Source organism: Onychomys torridus, chromosome 19, assembly GCF_903995425.1.
Source record: "Onychomys torridus chromosome 19, mOncTor1.1, whole genome shotgun sequence".
Taxonomy (NCBI): Eukaryota; Metazoa; Chordata; class Mammalia; order Rodentia; family Cricetidae; genus Onychomys; species Onychomys torridus.
The window spans coordinates 59,170,098-59,188,302 of NC_050461.1; the positions used below are offsets into that span (position 1 = coordinate 59,170,098).

The following is an 18,205-nucleotide window of genomic DNA, read 5'->3' on the forward strand; positions in this document are numbered from 1 at the left end:
AGCTTATGAACGCTCACCCTATTTATCAGATGAGCCGCTGGTCTCCGAGTCAGAGCATCCCGCCTTTCGTTTTAATTACGTTTGTCTATTTTTAAACTCTCATCTGGACTCCGTTGCTCCCACCGTTTATTGCGTATACATCTGTTTAGTGCCTGCAGCCTGACATTCTGTGCGCACCAGACTGACAGCGAGTTCAGTGTAACAGGGTGAACTGCAGATAACTGAACCGGCAGGGGCTTGTGCAGTTCTCTAAAAGTTGGTTTACGAAAAGAAGACTGACAATAAGTTGTAACCATCCCTCTTCCCCCGAAACCCTCCTTTCCAGCAAGCTGACTCCCACTCTCATGACATAGTTACGTGGGAAGGGGAGTGACTAAAACCCATTGTGTGAATGTATGAAACTGTCAGGCACTAATGGAAAGATTAAGAACTGTAACCTTATCTCTCTACGTTTATAACTTCACTCTGATAGCCTGTCAGTGCTGGTTGCCCTTCATTGTCGCCTCAGCTGGATTCAGAGCCACCTAGGAGACACACTTGTGGATGTGTTTGTGCGGGCGTTTTCAGGGAGGCTTAGCTGAGGAGGAAAGACCCACCACAGATACAGACAGCACCATCCACAGACTGGAGAGGCGAGAGGAAGGAGCCTGCTAAGCACTGCCATCTATCTCTTTCTGCTTCCTGACTGTGGATACAGTGTGAGCAGCATTTCATGCCCCTGCCTCATACCTTCCATGCCAACCTTGGCTGCCTGCGAACTCTGCTTTCCTTGAGTTGATTTTGTTTTTTACAGCAATGGGAAAAGTTAATGTGTTATCACACCTGAAGTTCAGGTACATTTCAGTCTAGTGGAGTGGTTCTCAACCTTCCAAATGCTGCGAACCTTTAATTGGTTCCTCATGCTGTGGTACCCTCCAACCATAAAATCATTTTGTTGCTACTTTACAACTGTAATTTTGCTACTGTTATGAAGTGTAATGTAAATATCTGATATGTGATCCTTGTGAAGGGTCACTTGACCCCCAGGTTGAGAACCACTGGTCTGATGTTAGTAGGATCCACTGGTGACATTGTCAGTATCCAACAGTGGGTACTTTGTTTACCATTGGCTCATCCACATATAACATGATATGACAGAATTTTTATAGAAAGCATGATCCGTTGTACATGGTAGGAGGTCAATGCAGTGGGTGTCTTTAAATGATGTCACTCAGCCAGTTGTTTGGTCTTGGGGAGACTTGTGTCTCCCAGGGTGTTCACAATGCAAAGCAAAGACACTGGACCATCTGTTGTTAAGGGACAGAGGCAGGTGCAGGGAAGATATCAAGACATGCAGGCTTTAATGTGACCGAGCACAGACTGACAGCCAGGCTGCTGCCTCCTCATGTAGATAGAAGCGAAAGGTGCTCACAGTGGGCGCCTCACACATTTCCATGAGCATTGCTATGTCATGTTTATGACGGGTTTGCTGATGCTGCCTTCGCCTCTCACAACAGCAATGCTGGGGGTGTGGTGGTTGTGGTGGGATTGGAGGTGGTGGTGGTGGGATTGGAGGTGGTGGTGGAGGTAGTGGTGGAGGTGGTGGGACTGGAGGAGGAGGTGGTGGTGGTGGTGGTGGTGGTGGTGGTGGTGGTGGTGGGGTTGGAGGTGGTGGTGGTGGGATTGGAGGTGGTGGTGGAGGTAGTGGTGGAGGTGGTGGGATTGGAGGTGGTGGTGGTAGAGGTGGTGGTGGTGGAGGTGGTGGAGGTGGTGGTGGAACTGGTGGTGGTGGTGGTGGTGGTGGTGGTGGTGGTAGAGGTGATGGTGGAGGAAGAGGACGTGGTGGTGATTATGGTGACTGTAAGATCCAGGCCTCAGCCTCTAGAACCTACAGAATCAATACTGTTTTTGTGGATAAAAAAAAAAAAAAAAAAAAAAAAAAAAACAACAAAAAACATGATCAGCAAGGGCTGCCCTCAGACCTCACCTTATCTCAACTCCTTTCTGGCCAGTGCCATTTTGGTGTGTGGGAGTTTGTATGAGAGATCACTGGTACTGTGTTGTCCCCATCTGATGTTATTATGGGCTGTACCAAGGATCATCCTTATCATTGACTAAGATACAGAACATGCAGGGGTCAGGGTGAGTGGTCCCCTCCTGCTCTTCTTCCTTCCCCTGGTCTTCCTCTTCCTTTTCTGATCCCTCTCCTGCTGCAGCTCTCCACAGCACCCACCAGGGAAAGGGGTCCCTAAACCACATGTAAATCATTCACCGTGTTCATCTTTCATGCATCTCTCCAGCTAGCAGGGGAACCTGGTGGCCAAGGTCCCCAGAGCCTCACCGTGTGGCTGCAGTCGCACTGGCTGATGGGGTTGGAGATGAAAGAACAAACTCATCTGCTCTGTTTTGCTCTCTCTGCAGTTCGAGATGCTCACAGGGTCCCTGCCATTCCAGGGGAAGGACAGGAAGGAAACAATGGCCCTTATCCTCAAGTGAGTGTGGGTACCTACTCCAAGGCTCAGAGCTCTACCTGGAGCAGAGCCTAGGGCTCTTGTGTCTATAGCTGAGGAGGAAGTGGGCTGCTGGGTTCTGGTGGGAGCCGTGGTGTTGGGGAGGAGGCATCTGCTCTCTCCTAATCACTGTGGATGGAGTGTATGCCGGCTGTGTGTGTGTGTGTGTGTGTGTGTGTGTGTGTGTGTGTGTGTGTGTGAACCTTGGCTGTCCTGGGATGTCCACTGGGGAATTCTGATGAACTTTCAGATTTAGACAGAGATAAACTCACATGGATTGTCCAGTGCTGGCTTCCAGATAGTGAAACAGTGAACTTCCAGGTGGCTTGCGAACTTGAGGCGTCTCAGAGAGGGCACAAGGGCAAGGCTTCCACTCTTCCTGCTGACCCTGCACATGGTTACCTATACCCCCGCACTGGAGATGCAGGAGTGCTCTCAGGACCACAGACAAGGTGGTCAGACCACTGGCTAACCCTTGGCCATCTGCCATAAAGTCCTAGATGAGCTGGGCATGAGCATCAGAGAAGAGCAAGAGGTGAGGAGACAGGAACCCCGAGTCAGCCAGGGTCCTGTGGAAAAGTCGTAGCACTGTCTGGTGACCACCACCAGACATTGCTAGACTTAGGAGGCGCCAAACACTGCAAGCCACACCTTTGGAGCTTCCTCCGTATACACAGATAAAGGGGGATGGAGGAAATTCTATGCGAGGACACATCCCAAAGCCTTGCATGGTCAGAGTCCCCCTGTGGCTCCTCCAGGACAGCACTTGATCCATGGTGACCACGGGGGGGCTGCCATAGCTGTACCTGTGTTCTTGTGGGGACACCCTGTTCCCTGGGTTTTAATGGGAACTTGATTTACTTTTGATGAAAGCTGGAGCTACCCCAGCAAACCCACGTGGGCCCATCATAGACATGCCTGTTCAGGCTGCAGGTCAGCCCACACTCAGTGCCTGGTCCTGAGTAAGGTCCAAGGACTCCAGGGTCCAGCATTCCCTTTGGAATGTTCCTTTCTCAGACATTCTCCATAATTCTACAGCAGTGCTTGCCAGGGAAGATAAGAGAGCCACTGTTCCCAGGGTGCCGGGAAGGAACTCACCAAACTTAAACCACTAATAACCTCTCTTGCTCAGAGGAACTTCGTATTAGGAAAACTTTGTTTTGAAAAACAATTTCCATTGAAAGTGTTGTTGGTGCTCAGGGAATCACTATCGCTGCTCAGGTCGTCCGCTGTGTCTTAAATGGACTGTTAAGTAGCAGTTGTGAAAACTTCACACTTTTAATTTTGAATATGGTCAGCAGCCAGCTACAAGCCACACGCGCTGAAGCTCTTTGGTGCCTTCACATAGTTTTAAGGCAAGATGGGGTGTCCTGGCCAGTGCTGGCACTGCTTCTCTGGGTGTCTGGGGGTCTGTTCCCTTGCAAGCAGAGTGGTCTCATGGAACTGGAGACCACACTTACCTTTGCCCCTGCCTTCTCACCTGCATTCCATTCTGTCTTCCAGAGCCAAGCTGGGTATGCCACAGTTCCTCAGCATGGAGGCACAGAGCCTGCTGAGGGCCCTCTTCAAGCGGAACCCCTGCAACAGGCTAGGTAAGGGTCCCCATGACACCCTCTCCTGCAGGAATGCAGTCTGTCCTCTAGACCTCCCTTAGGAATGTGAGGGTCACCATTCTGTGCCCCCATGGGAACAAGGAAGACTCCCTCTCTGTGCCCCAACTCTGAACTGAACTGTGTGGTTGCCTTGCTGAGGTCACAGGAAGCAGAGGGTCCCCAAAGCAGGGGACACTCACATGTGGTCTAACCTATGCTCACATGTGGTCTAACCTGCACAGACACGTGGTCTTATCAGGACTGCTGAAAGGCATATGAATCTCAAAGTATCATCATTTGTTTTTTTAAAAAAATTCTCTGCTTTTGCACCAAACTGCTGTATTTTCTTCTGGTCTCGTGTCTCCATACACTACACATAGATTGGTTGAAATGTCGCTTCTGCTATGGCCTCTTAAGTTAAGAAGCCCAACATGTACAGAGCCCAGACTTACTTTAGCATTGACCAAGCACAGTCCCCTCCCACAACCACACAGGGTTTACAGCTTGGCCTGGAAACGGTGGGGACGGACTGAGACACAGGGACGGGGCTCTGGTCCTGTGGCAGTATGAGTGCAGCATGCTGGCCGTATGGTTTACCCCACAGATGAGCAGCAGGAGTGCGGGCCATTAGCTCCAGCCTCACCGATAGGAACATGTCATTCAGAGGCGAGTCAGGAAATATTTCATCCTAGAAGAAATAATTAGATTTTTCTCTCTGCCTGGCTCAGCCTCGAGGAAGCTCAGGCCCCATTTAATTTCTTCCATGTATCAGGGAACTTCTGCAGTAATTTACAATCTTTCAGTTATTAAAAAAGTGAAGCTACTATTAAAAGCACCATCCCACTTCCTAGGAACATCCTCCTAGCCTTGTGTGAAGTGACTGGTCGGCAGCGAATGTGTCTAAGGAACCCACACTGCTGCTGTGCCATGCCAGCAGAGACACAGACTCACGTGTCACACCCAGCTAGTCCCTCCCGAAGTTGCTTTAGAGAAAGTCCACTTCGTGAGCTTGTCGAAGACACGCCTACTATAGATCTACTATAGTCATCCTGTCCAGATGCCCTTGGCGCTACCTCCCTCCTCACCCATGACCATCAGTCCCCCCAGGCAAGTCTCTGGGGAGCATCTCACAGTGGAGAGGCCTAGAGGAGAGTGCACAGGAGACATTGGAGAGGGCGCTTGTCCTGCGTGGAGCCTGTGATTGCCTCTATGGCTAAGCTTGTGAGGCATTGTGAAATGGGCTGTTATATCACCGCATGTTCACTAGGCTGGCCCAGTGGGTACTTCACAGTTGGGCCCAAAAGCTGGGGCTGTTCACCAATTGGCCGGAGCAGTTTCCTTGGCAGGAGCTCACCAAGGTGACCAGCAGGAAGGTGAAAGTCCCTGCTAAGCACCTGTGGTCCCCAAGGTGCCAGTGGGATGATAAGATCTCAGGCCCCAGGATGGGAATGCATGGAGCCACAATGGACTCCTTAGCACTGGTGTGCATACAGGGTTGTGTGTGCTGGACTCATGATTTGGAGGAAACCCATGGGCCAGATTGTCCCTATGCTGTTGTTCTTAGAATAGTTATGCAGATCTCAGATGGGACTTGAGACCTCAGCCAAGAATTGTTGTGACTTCTCATGGGACCGAGTGGGTTATGAACATCTTACTGGGTAAAGTAAGGCTCGCATGTATGTGGCCTGAGGCCCCCACAGCCCTCTGAACAGCTGGCTTGGCTTTGTCCCTTGGTTCTGATAGGGAATGCAGTCATGTAGTCAGAGACAGTGGCCCGTGCTCAGTCAGGCCTTGGTGCAAGCAAAACCTCCTACCCTGAGGGGTTGGGGCATGGAGGATGGGACACTGATTCTCAGGCAAGGAGCACAGTGATGGCCCAGGACCTGGGTGACCATTGGTCCCAGAGCTGCCCTCTGACTACACTTTCTCCAGGGCAAGTGCAGCTGCCCCAGGCCAGCCTATGGCCCCTCTTTGATGAGCCTCCCTGGGCACAGGCTGGGCACTTGCTCTTTGAGATGCCGAGGATCACACCAGGGCATTGCTCATGCTAGGCAAACACTTTACCACAGAACTACACCTCCAGTCTTTTTATCCCTTGTGACATAGCTCTTATTAAATTACCCAGGTTCCCCTGGAATCCACTCTGGAGCCAGGTAGGCCTTGAATTTGAGTGTGTTCTGCCTCGATCTCCAGAGGAACTGTGTCAGAGCATATCTAAACACTCCTACCCCTCAGAACACACTGCTTCTGAACCCCTCTGTAGCACTGAGATTCTCCAAAATGCAGAAGTATGCCTTCACATAGCATTACCACTCACGTCTGAACCCCAGAACCCTGTCTAGAGCCCTGCCCTGCTTCCAACCATCTTGTAGATGTTTGGTCCTAGCCGGTTCTTTCTGGTGAGTCTGGGGCACGTCTTGGTGCTCCTTCCTGAGTGGCCTACCCTGTCCAGTGTCAGTCCAGCCATGCTGAGTGGGTCCCCGAGGCCGTTCGGGGATGGTGACAGCCTGTGACAGATGTGACAGCGAGTCACTGCATGTGACTGAGTGCTGTGCTCCAGCAGTCACCCCTGAGTCAAGGCCAGTGCTTGTTGCTCACCTCTCTCAGCAGTCCAGGTGCTGATGTAGGTTTTGCAGGCATTGCCTGGCAGCTGGACTGTGGTTATGGAAAGCCTGTCCCCTCCCCCCACTGACTTAGTGCTCTGTGCTCTGTGACTTACCTTTTTATTCTCATGCTTGGCTGCCTTGTGGTCAAGGTCATAGTGTCCATATTGAAGGGAGGAAGAGGAAGAGGTGGAGATTGTGTCCCTTTGGTCGGGAAAGCTTTTCGAAAGTCCCTTCAAAGCTTACCTGCACTTCTTGTTGACAGAGCTTGGTCACCTGGCACTTATGAGTAGCAGAAAGGCCAGAGAACAGACCTTTCTGTGGTTGGAGTAACATAAAGAAGGCTGGGAATCAGGTTTCATTAGCAGCCACCAAGGTCAGCCAGAGGGTCCAGCAAGTCAGGACCTGGGCTGCTGAAGCATTTGCTGATGCTGAGGGGATGGGAGAGGGGTGTTATTAGACACTCTGAGAAGATCTGAGACGTGGAGGTCAGTGGCTGCCAGTGTGGAACCCTGCCGAGTCCATTTTCCTCCTCATGGGGTAAAGCAGAAGAGATAATGATAGCACATGTGTGTCTGAGCCCTGCCGGGCTGCACACTGTGCTCCCAGCTAGGGCGGACGGAGGCTGGGGCTCCAGCCATACTAGAAGGTGTCGCCTCTGGTTCACTTAGTGTTTCCCCACCAGGGACTTTCAGATGCACTTACTGCATTGGCTCAGCATTCACACCTGAGGTGCTCCTCTCTGGTCTCCCTGCAATGTAGTGTGGTGGTGCCCAGGACCTGCCTAGGAGCGGCCATGGCTTGCCATCCCTTCTTCCTGGGCAGGGGATGCCACATAAGTGGTCTCATTTTGTCAACATTGTGTTTTGACTCCAGAGTGTAAGAATCAGGAGTCCTGCCCCTGTCGACTTCCAGGAAGAGAGATCACCTTCCTTATGTTCACTCCAGCATGTATAAGGCTCTCCATAGAAATGAGGGGTTCTTCATTAGTTGGGCCACAGATGGTGGGAAGCACCAGCTCTTGCTGCCTGAGCCCCTGTGCCTATCCACAAGTGGATCCTGGACCTGACCTGTGGCTAGCTAAGTGACTTTTGGGAGTCAGCTCTTCTCCCTGGGAATGAGGCCGGTCCCCGAGGTCCCTCCTGACTTCACCAGCCCAAAGCTCTGCACACCCTCCTCCAGGGAGGCATCCTGGGCCCTCATCTCAAGTGTGGAATCCATGCATCTCATAAAACTCGCCCATCATAGCATTCCACTCATTCCTGTGGTCGTCCAACCAGGAGGTTTGGGAAGCCTGTTCTATCAGGCTTTTTCATGGACACCTGCTTTTTAGGACATCAGGGATATACAAGGACTCTTTGTTAGAAGCCTCAAAGCAGGGGACAGGTGCTCTCTGACTACCACAGTGCTTTGGATGCAGCCATCTATTGTGCAGAAATTAGCATGAGCCTGACAGCCAAGGGGGCATTGCTGTTCTAGAGCAATGTCAGGTCAATATCCTGTTCAGAACCCGGAGTCAGAGTCAGCATCGCTGTCTTACTGACTGCAATGCAGAGCACCCTCATGTCATGCCCACACAGTCTCCATGGGATGGACAGACTTTGGGAATGCTCTCCGAGGTTCATCTTGTCTCTCTGAGTCCTTGGGGTCTGCCAGACTCGCACATAAACTGTGTCCACTCACTCAGGGATTCTGTTCTATTTCATCACACCGAGGTTGTCCCTCTCCTCTCTTCCCCTGCCAAGAGGCCCTGAACTCTCAACACGACTGCACTTGCTGAATTGTAGGAAAAATCCCCATTTATTTATTTTCCTTGAATTTTATATACTTTTCATTCCGTGCAGAAAATGAGCATAAAAGATAGGACGGTTTAGAAAAACAGAAGAAGAAAGATAATGACATAAAATTCGAGTCTTAACGGATTTGTGTTTATTTTGAGATTGTATTTATCGGCTTCAGTGGCATCCAGCAAGGACTTCAATTCTTTACCAGACTTCCTGTTTCTCACAGGCCATTGTAAGCACAGATTTCTTGCTTCCTGAGAGTGTCTTTCGTACCTGTTTCTTTTTTGTGTGTTGTTGGGATAAAACAAAAAGCCCTGGTCCTTTTACATCTTGCACATTTGGATGGGGGTATAAATTTGCTGACCTCTCACCTTGACAAGGTCTCAGTGGAATTGATGGCACCCTGGGATGCTGGTCTGAAGCTGTCCCATCATAATTCCAGCTAAGTAGTGAAAGCCCATGATCTTTATCCAGTCAACTCTACTTCAGGGATTGCACCCCTCGGTCATGTTGACAGAGTCCCAAGGAATCTTCTTATCACACGCTAGCTAGCGGGTCTGCAGCTGTGGGCAGCACTCAGCCAGAGTGCTGAGGTTGTGCCTGTGCAAGATGGCGGATGCTTCAGTTTAACAGGGAAAGGAGCTAATTAAACAGTGCTCAGCAGCCCAGGATAGCTAGAAGCAAGGGAAAGAGACAGATCAGATGTGCTCATCTCCCAGGTGGGCAGGAGAGAGGCATCCTTTCTTTACACCCCAGGCTGGCTCTGCAAACAGTACACACATAATATTTTAGTGATTTAAAAATCTTTTCTTTTTTGGAGGGGGATGCTGTTTTGAAGGGGAACAGTCAGTATGTAGAGACTCTGAGATGCATGAGCCCACCTCAGCCTTGAGACTGCCCACATGGCAGTGGACAGTATGCAGCCCCTTTTCCCCACCCTGAGGGCTACCCTGGCACCCTTTAACAGATAGTTGAGCAGGAGGTATAACTGATGTACTCAGTCACATGTGTACACAGCACAAAAGTCTTTAGGTGAAGGCTCAAAGACATTGGTAATGTTTCTTGAGTTTGATGAAACAGTCCAGGCCACAAAAACCGGACTGAGAGACAGTGGGCTGGGGGGCGGGGGGTTGCTGAGAGACAGTGGGCTGGGGGGGGGGGGATTGCTGAGAGACAGTGGAAGAAGGTGAGAGAAGACCAGGGGCTCAGCAAGGCTTGCCACAGGCTCCCCAAGTCTGCATCCCACTCCCAGGACCCCCATCTCCTGAACAAGTGTCCTGGGACCCACCATCTTACAAGTGGTCAGAACCAGTGTACCAGGCTCCTGCCGGGAAAAGTAGGTGGCAGTAGCCATTTGGTTTTGAGGTTGCCTTTGGGGGAAGGGGGTCCTGGCTTCTCTGCACTCTATGGAGAGCAGGAAGTCTAGCGTCTCACTTATTCCAGAGAGAAGGCTGGCGAGACCCAACTGTATGAGAGGTCAGAGGAACCTTGTCACCTGGGGCTTCACTTTGGGGTTCATTTTCTGAGCTCCAGCATGCTCCACAGCTGCTGGTGGTCCAGGCTAGCCTTGTCGTGCTTGGGCAGATGGTGAGAACACTGCACGGTGTCATGAAAGACAGTGTGTGCACAGCCACTCTTCCTATGCTGGGCTCGGGGGTCTTCCTAGATCTAACAGGTGGTCCTTGTTATCAGTTCTGGGATAGATACAGAAGACAAGGCTCAGTGGCACACACAGGCCTTGCTGCCAGGTGCGGGGGTAGCGGGGAACAGCTTCTCTGTTCTGATCCCTGCATGCAGGGCTGGCTGTGAGCAGCTACTGTGCTCTGACCCCTGCCTGCTCTCTGCTCTGACCCCTGCCTGCTCTCTGCTTTCTTGCTGTGTGACCTCCAGCCCATCGATTAACCTCTCAGCACTTGCTTGCTTATCTGTGAACTGAGAAGAACAGTGTGTACCTCAGAGTTGTTAGGGGCCTTCACAGAGGCAGCATGGTGCCTGGCACATAGGAAACACTGCCCTGTGTCATATAGATTGAGTATGACTGTAAAGGGCCTTGGGAAGGGTGCTGTAGTTTAGAGGAATGTCTCAGAGCAGCCAACTCTCTGTGTTGCCCCTTCACATTATGAGCTGTCCCAGGCCTGACCATTTGCACCTCAGTCTTTTCCACAGCTGCCTGACTCATTCTATACCACTCACTTCCAGTCTCGTGTGGAAGCCTCCATCTGCCACCTACAACCATACTCAACTGTTGGATATAAGTGCTGAGTAGTACCCTCAGTTGTGCTGGACATACTGAGGTCCTCTGGACTGTGGGCCAGAGGGCACACCGGCCTTAGTGGGGACAGTTCTACATGGCTGCATGGGTGATCTGCTCTGGCTTTTCCTGCAGAACCAGATGAGTGACAAGGAGCATCAACTACATTAGCCTGCTTTCTGGCCTTTCCAAAGTAGTGGCTTTGTGTTCACCCCTAATGAGTGGCTGCAGCCTCTCCTAGAGACTCCCAGGAGTTCTCAGATGGGATGAGGTCAGCAAAGGTTAGACGTGTGATGAACACAAACAGCTTGGCAAGTATATGTTCATCATCACACTGGTGTGATGAACATGGTCTAGAGCAGCCACTGACCCCTGCTCATGTTCACCCAAGGGGTTCTGTGTCTCTGTTCAGTTTCCTGTCCTGAGGTTATCTGGACAGATGCAGACATTGTTCATCCTTCAAGGACTCATCCCGGTTTCCACAACCGGTGGTACCAACCTCTGCTGTGTCTTCAGATATCACACGCTGATCTCTGATGGCTTCCTCAAGCCACACAAACAATCGAGCCCTGGGCATCCCTCAAGAACTTAAGTAGACCTGCAGCTATCTAATGATAGGATACACACACACACACACACCGGCAATTCTGCATTGCACACAATTGTCAGGCAGAGGTTGTTAACATCAAACAGGGGAGATGTAAATGGACAGAAAACACTTTAAAGATATGTGCAAATAGTACCTAAGTGATTAAGAAATAGAAAGCAAAGTTCCTCTTCCTGTCAACCCTGAAAGGCTGTCTAGATGGTTACAGCTTAGATACAGATGATTTGCCGGTCAGGGGAGGTGAGGAAGGCATCCCATCAGCAGGCTGAATTCTGAATGTTATCAAGAGCATCCCAGATGGACTCTGTGCAGTTCTAAAAGGTGTAGATGAATTTCTAAACAGCCTTATTAAGTAAGAAACACAGAGCCAAATACAGGGGTGAAAGCCGTAGAGATCAGAGCAATAGCCGCCAACTAACCTTAGCTCACCACCTCACTGTAGCTTCCTAAGAGAGCCTCTTCCTGTCTGACCTGAGCCTTTATTGCCTTGTTGTTCTCCCCCTCATTGGCTCTAAGCCCAGCCACATGACTTCCTCGTCACTGCCTGTCTATACAGACCTCCAGGTCTCTATGGTTGGTACTGGGTTTTAAAGGTGTGTGTCTCCACCCTTGGCTGTGTCCTTGAACACACAGAGACTCTGCCTGCCATGTGGTTGGATTAAGGGCGTGGGCTACTACCGCCTGACTTCAGTTTATGGCTGCTCTGACCTCTGATCTCCAGGCAAACTTTATTTATTTGCATATGAATAAAATATCACATTTCAGCACAAATAAAATAGCACCACAAAAAGGATAGCAAATGTAAACATGGGAGAGGCTCTAGGGATTAGCTATTCTCAAAAATAAAAACAAACCCAGTAAAAATTGTTTCAGCAGATCCTCTTGAGAATAGTTTGCTGGATTTGGAAGTCCACAGTGACTTGGTTATATTAAGGGAGGGTGTTCAAGTGTGAAGAAAACCTGGCTAAACATGGTTAATAGAAGGAATCCTTTTCTGGGATCACATGGGATCTTGATTCTATGCCTTGTGCCTTTAATCGAGTGTAGAAATATGGATCCAGAGAAGCATGCTTCCTGATGTCTCTGTGTGAAAAGTGCCCACAGTAACTAGAACGTGTGTAACTAAGTGTGGTCAGCAGAGGTGAAGTCTGAATGCCACAGTCCTCTGTGTCTGCCTGGCACTGAGAAACTGCTGCAGAATAATGGAGGAGAGAGAGAGAGAGAGAGAGAGAGAGGGCCCCACAATCCTCCATTCTGCCTGTCTCTGTCTGACTCCAGGATCTTGTCAGTGCCTGTGACAGGAGACGATTTGCAGGCATCCTCCTGGAACAGCGGAGGCTTGAACAGTGTTTGGTCAAGAGCCTGTAACATAGCAGCTCTGGCTCCCACATCAGCACAAACACATTCCCATCCTCCCCGCCCGGAACTGCTATTTGTCAAATGTGTTCAGTCTAGATAACAGCAGAGCCAAATCCACAGCAATCTGTTTTAAAATATTTCAGGAGAGGATAAGGCCAGCATGAAGAATAATGACCAGGTTTATTCTCTAAAGGTCGCCACAGCCTTACAGACGTGGCTGCAGAAACCTTCCACCGATGGGCGGTTTTTGAGCAACAATCAAAGCATCAACTCCTTTTGCTGAGTCTGCAAATCCCAAACTTGGCGCCAGATTCTAATTGCAGCAGAAGAAAATCAGGTTGAGGGAGGGTAATAGAGGAGACCCCTAAGCACCCATCACCGGCTTCTCTATCGTGTCTCCCTTATTGTTCTTGTAGACCATACTGTATGTCCGCCATGTGTACACAGAGGGTCTTCGAACAAAGCCTCAGGGCTTTGCTTTTAATTAATGGGCCCTATTTAGAGCAGCATACGTTTAAAGAATTGAATGGAAACCCAGCAAGTTTCCTTGCTCCCTTCCCCACACTCTCCGCTCAGGTTCGCACTAGGTGGAAGTAGGGCGTTGGCCAGTTGATTAACACACTCATGCTGTGCCTCTGTTCACTTCAGGCTAGCTCTGGTGTTGAGTGACATACAGAATGATCTCACAGTCACAGACATCCCCCTGTCTCTTGCCAACCCCTGCTCCTGTGCAGTACACAACTGAGGATTTTAATATAAACAAAGTAAGGGGCGAGGTCAGGTAGATACAATAGACAAGCAAATCAGAGAGCCACAGACTGTCGCCAAGTGACAACGACATTATGCAAGGGTCAGGCGTGGTAGAGGGTACCCAGGTCAGGCCCCGTGTCCTACCCAGTCTCCTTTTCCTTTCTTGAGCCCCTTCCCTCCCCTGGTGAGGGCTACAGCAGCCTGGCCAGGTGCTCCACACAGCACCTCTGGCCCTGCTGTCCTTCGTCCAGTCCTGGAACCTGGCTTGAAGCTGTGTTCTGGGTATTGCAAACATGGTCTGTCACTGTGGCAGCCACCTGGGCATCCTGGCATCCCTGTACCTGGAGCAGGAAGTCTGGACCCTGACACCTACCTTTCCTTTACCACTTCTGTGCCGCCATGTCATAGCCTAGGAGTCGCATGGGGGCTCCCTGGGTTCCGAGGCCGTGGGCAAGGGTGAGGTTTCTTCTCACAGGACTTGCCCTGCTGCGTGCTCTCTTGTTGGTCACACAGCTGCACTGGTAGCAGTCAGAGATCATACATGGCTGGGACTTGCGCTGACACGTCTTCTCTGTTGTGACAGGTGCCGGCATTGATGGAGTGGAGGAGATCAAGCGTCACCCCTTCTTTGTCACCATTGATTGGAATGTAAGTCACATGCAGAGGTCTCCACTACACCTGTGAGGAGAGGGCGGAGGGGATACTGCAGCTGCTTGGTGCCCATGGCCTCTCTGATACAAACACAGACTGTCCACCTATGGATGAGCGTGCTTGGGATCCTCAGCACGGCTGGCTCCCCACACAGATACAAACTGGTGCACGCAGTCCTAAATCCTCACTAGCACCCCTGCCCATGGGGTCCACGGCATCCATCCTCTCGCACCTGCCCCAGTCATGCTAAAGCTGGCGTCTGCTGAGGCAGAAGGCGTGCTGAGGACAGGCAGGCTTGCAGGGGTGACGTGCATCTGACCGCATTCTGGGCTCCCCTCCTCTCCCTCCTGATACTTCCATACCCACACTGTGCCATACAAACCCTCACATGTGAGACTTTCATTTCCGGAGCTGACGTTAATCCCAGAGGATTTTTTAGCAGAACATTGAAGCATTAAGGCTGGGTGTAGCTCAGTGGCAGAGCACTTGTCCAGCATACATGAGGCCCTCCCTGGGCTCTGTCCCCTAGCATTGAAAAAAAAAAAGAAAAGAAAATGTATGTTAATTATAAAGTTTACGTTCTACTGGGCACCCCTCCCTTTATGTCCTCACTTGTCTGACCTCAGAGAACACACTAGTACTACAGGTATAAAACAGTCTGCACAGAAGCTCTGGTCCCTTGTTACCTGAGCCCCATCCAAACTGGGCAAGTCAGGGTGTCTCTGAGCCCTGGGTTTACAGTTCTGATTAAAGAACTTGTTAAGTGAGGCTGCTTCTCCCAGGTGAGATCAAAGGGAAGCAGTGCCTGGATTTCCCCAAAGTCTACTCCCCAAAGCCAAAGAGGACAGGACCTTGCAGAAGCAAAGCCAAACCTCCTGCTCAGTCCATCAACAGGCTCCACAGCTCCCATCCTGGCTCAGTCTGAGAGCTGAGGAGACACCTGTCTGTGGCGACTGGTCTGCTGACAGATTTCTTGTTGACAGCAGTCTTCATGTTACCCTGAGGAATGATTAGCACAGCATAGCATATGGGGCATGAAAGCCAGGCCTCTGGGGTGGCACTCCTGTCCCTGGTAGGGGACACATCTTGGTTTTCCTCTGCCAGTATATCATTCCCCTACTTGATTCAAGCATGTACACTGAGGCTCTATGTTTCGGGTACTTCCCAGGCTGGGGATGACCATGGTGTGGTAGAGCCTTGCCTTGGGGCTGACCTCACTGGGAGAGAGAAGCTGTGAACAAATGATTCAGTGCTGTGGGGCAGGGTTTGCTGCATAGAAGAGGCTGGAAAGAGCAGAGGAAAGGGGATGCGCAAGAGGAATCATGCCCTAACCCCACCCAGTCCATGCTCTCCACTGGCCATCTTCCTGGACCGGTCTTTCCCAAGCCCCTTGCGTTATCTCCTCCTCACAGTCTTCTCTTCAGGGTCACCGAAGGAAACCTGCCGTGTTCTGACCCCGACCTTGCTCCTCTGCAGCCCCATTAGCTTTGAATATGCCACATGCCGTCCCTGGTGTGTGATGAGTGACCCTTTCTGTCTCTTTCCTCAAATGTGAGCCAAGGGAAGTCAGGACTGCTGACCTAGAAGACTTGACCCAGGCCTCAAACAGGCCAGGAGGCCACCGGAAAGGCCTTGGAGAGTGAGGTGGTGTGGAGAGGTAGAGGGGGAGGGGGTGAACTAGAGCCCCTATTGATGAGTGAGGAGCAGCAGGAGGTCAGGGATGAGATTCCAGAAGTCTCTCCCAAGCCAGGGCGGTGCCTGTGAAGGAGTACAAACACACACACACACCTATACACACACGCACACACACACACACACACACACACACACACACACACACACCATACACTCCCTTTCTCTGTGATGTATACTGCCATCCTTCCAAATACCCTGCCAGGAAATGGAGAGGGAGTTGCTGAGTCGGGAGGGTGGGTAGGGAGTTGCCAGGGTGGAGACAACTTGAGCCCTGGAAAGAAAGGGAAATCCCCAGTCATGCCCACAGGTGGTGGCATGCAGGTAGCACCCCCTCAGAGGACCTGGCTGAGAAGGAACTTCATGAATGACAATCTAAAGGCATCCTAGAACAGGCAATGGCCACAGGGGTGTGTGAGTATTGACTGAGGTTTCTAGGATTTGAGATGCAAATGGGTCTGGAACCCAGAGTTCTTGTTCTGTTTCGGTTGTCATGGTGAAATAGTTGGACAGAAAGCTATGTAGAGAAGTCAGGGGTTTATTTCCCCTCATAGTTCTAGGTTACAGCTTGTTATTGGTAAGAAGTCAAGGCTGCAGGAACTTGAGGCAGTTGGTTACATTGTATCTTATCTAGTCAAGAGCACCAGAAAGAGTACAGGCATGTTCCTTGATTGTGACCAACTCAGTTTCTCAACTCTTTTTTTCTTTCTTTTTTTTTCTTTATTATTATGTGTTTTAAATTTTATACATCAGCCATGGGTTTCCCTGTCCTCCCCCCTCTGGCCCCCACTCCTACCGTCCCCCCAGCCCCTCCCCTCCATTCCCAAGTCCTCCAGGATCAAGACTCCCCTGGGGATTCATTTAAACCTGGTGGATTCAGTACAGGCAGGTCCAGTCCCCTCCTTCCAGGCTGAGCAAAGTGTCCCTGTGTAAGCCCAAGGTTCCAAACAGCCAGCTCATGCACTAAGGACATGTCCTGGTCCCACAGCCTGGGTGCCCCCCAAGCAGATCAAGCTATTCAATTGTCTCACTTATCCAGAGGGCCTAATCCAGCTGGGGGCTCCACAGCCTTTGGTTCATAATTCATGTGCTTCCATTCGTTTGGCTATTTGTCCCTGTGCTTTTTGCAATCTTGGATTCAACAATTCACGCTCTTGCAGACCCTCCTCTTTCTCGACAGTTGGACACCTGGAGCTCCATCTAGGGCCTGGCTGAGGATCTCTGCATCCACTTCCATCAGCTCTTAATACAGTTCAGGACCCCCTGCCTAGGGAATGATGCCACCTGCAGTGGGCTGAGTCTTCCCACATCAATTAAGTTAATTAAGACAATCTTCCACAGGTGTGCCCACAGGCCAACTCTGTATAGACAGCCCCTGGTTGAGACTTTTCCTATATTAATCTGGGTTGTATCAAGCTGGCAATTAAAGCTAACCATCACATGGCGGCAAGGCTGGGTTAGTGTGTGCTACAGAAGGCTAGGTCTGTGGGATCCATTCTGCAGCCATATGCACCTTCCAGAGACCACACCAGGCTCAGAGCTTGCCTGGGCCTCTCTGTTATCGGAGAACAATGTCCCTTCAGTGCAAACCATAGACATTGGATTTCTGTACTAAGGAGTGTCATTTCTGTATCATTTGGAATTAATTCAGGCTAGAATAATGTGGGGAAGGGCTTTTTATTGTTGTTTTTTCTTTCCTTTGGTATTTGATTTTATTGTGTTTGGCTCTAAAAGAGGCCCTTCGGGGTCACTAGGACCACATATGTTTACTCTCACCCTGTCCTTACCAGACAGTACCCGCAGAGCCTGGAGCGATGACAACCTTACATCTATGGCTCTACACAGTAGAGGAGCCAGAAGCCTGCTTTTGTGCTAATTTATCTAGCCATGAGCAGTGTTTATAGCACACCTGCCTGGATGCAGTAGAAGTGAGGTGCCCGTAGCATGGTGCTGGGAAGGAGCCCTGTCCTAGACACGGGGAGAGGTGTCTGGTGCACCATGAGGTGGTTGTTCAGCCACAGTGGTAGTGTGTGAATATCCAATCCAGAGAAAGCAGAAGCAGGGAGAAGATCAGTAGGAAGTAACCAGGAGGGGGAGCCGGGAGGAAGGAAGGAGGTGCCCAGCTAGCAACACAGGTGTGAACAGTTTTGAAAGACCTGCGTTCAGGTTCTAGAGGCCTTAGTAGCCAGTGCAGAGGCCTTGGCATGGCTGGTCTGTTTTGACCTCTCCCTCTGTCCCAGCTGTCCTTTCCCTCGCAAGCAGTCTAGGTGCCGCCCTTGTGTGGCCACAGCAGGGCCATGAGTGACCTGACCCCACTGTATACATAGACACATCATGCTTCAGGAAGTCTGTGCACATGTGTGCACCAGGCTGTCAGACTTAGCTCTGCACTGTCCTGTTTACCTTCTTGTTGTCAGTAGTTCAGAT

General features: G+C 50.7%; 1 protein-coding gene across 2 annotated transcripts in view; it reads left to right on the top strand.

Annotated features, from left to right (window-relative positions):
* Positions 1–18,205, top strand: part of Rps6ka2 (ribosomal protein S6 kinase A2) — a 279,066-nt gene that overhangs the window by 229,001 nt on the left and 31,860 nt on the right. For both annotated transcript variants that reach the window (XM_036168885.1, XM_036168886.1), the window contains 3 exons: positions 2,401–2,471; positions 3,993–4,081; positions 14,019–14,083. In XM_036168885.1, coding sequence (XP_036024778.1) covers positions 2,401–2,471; positions 3,993–4,081; positions 14,019–14,083 — 225 coding nt within the window. The remainder of the gene's footprint in view (positions 1–2,400; positions 2,472–3,992; positions 4,082–14,018; positions 14,084–18,205) is intronic.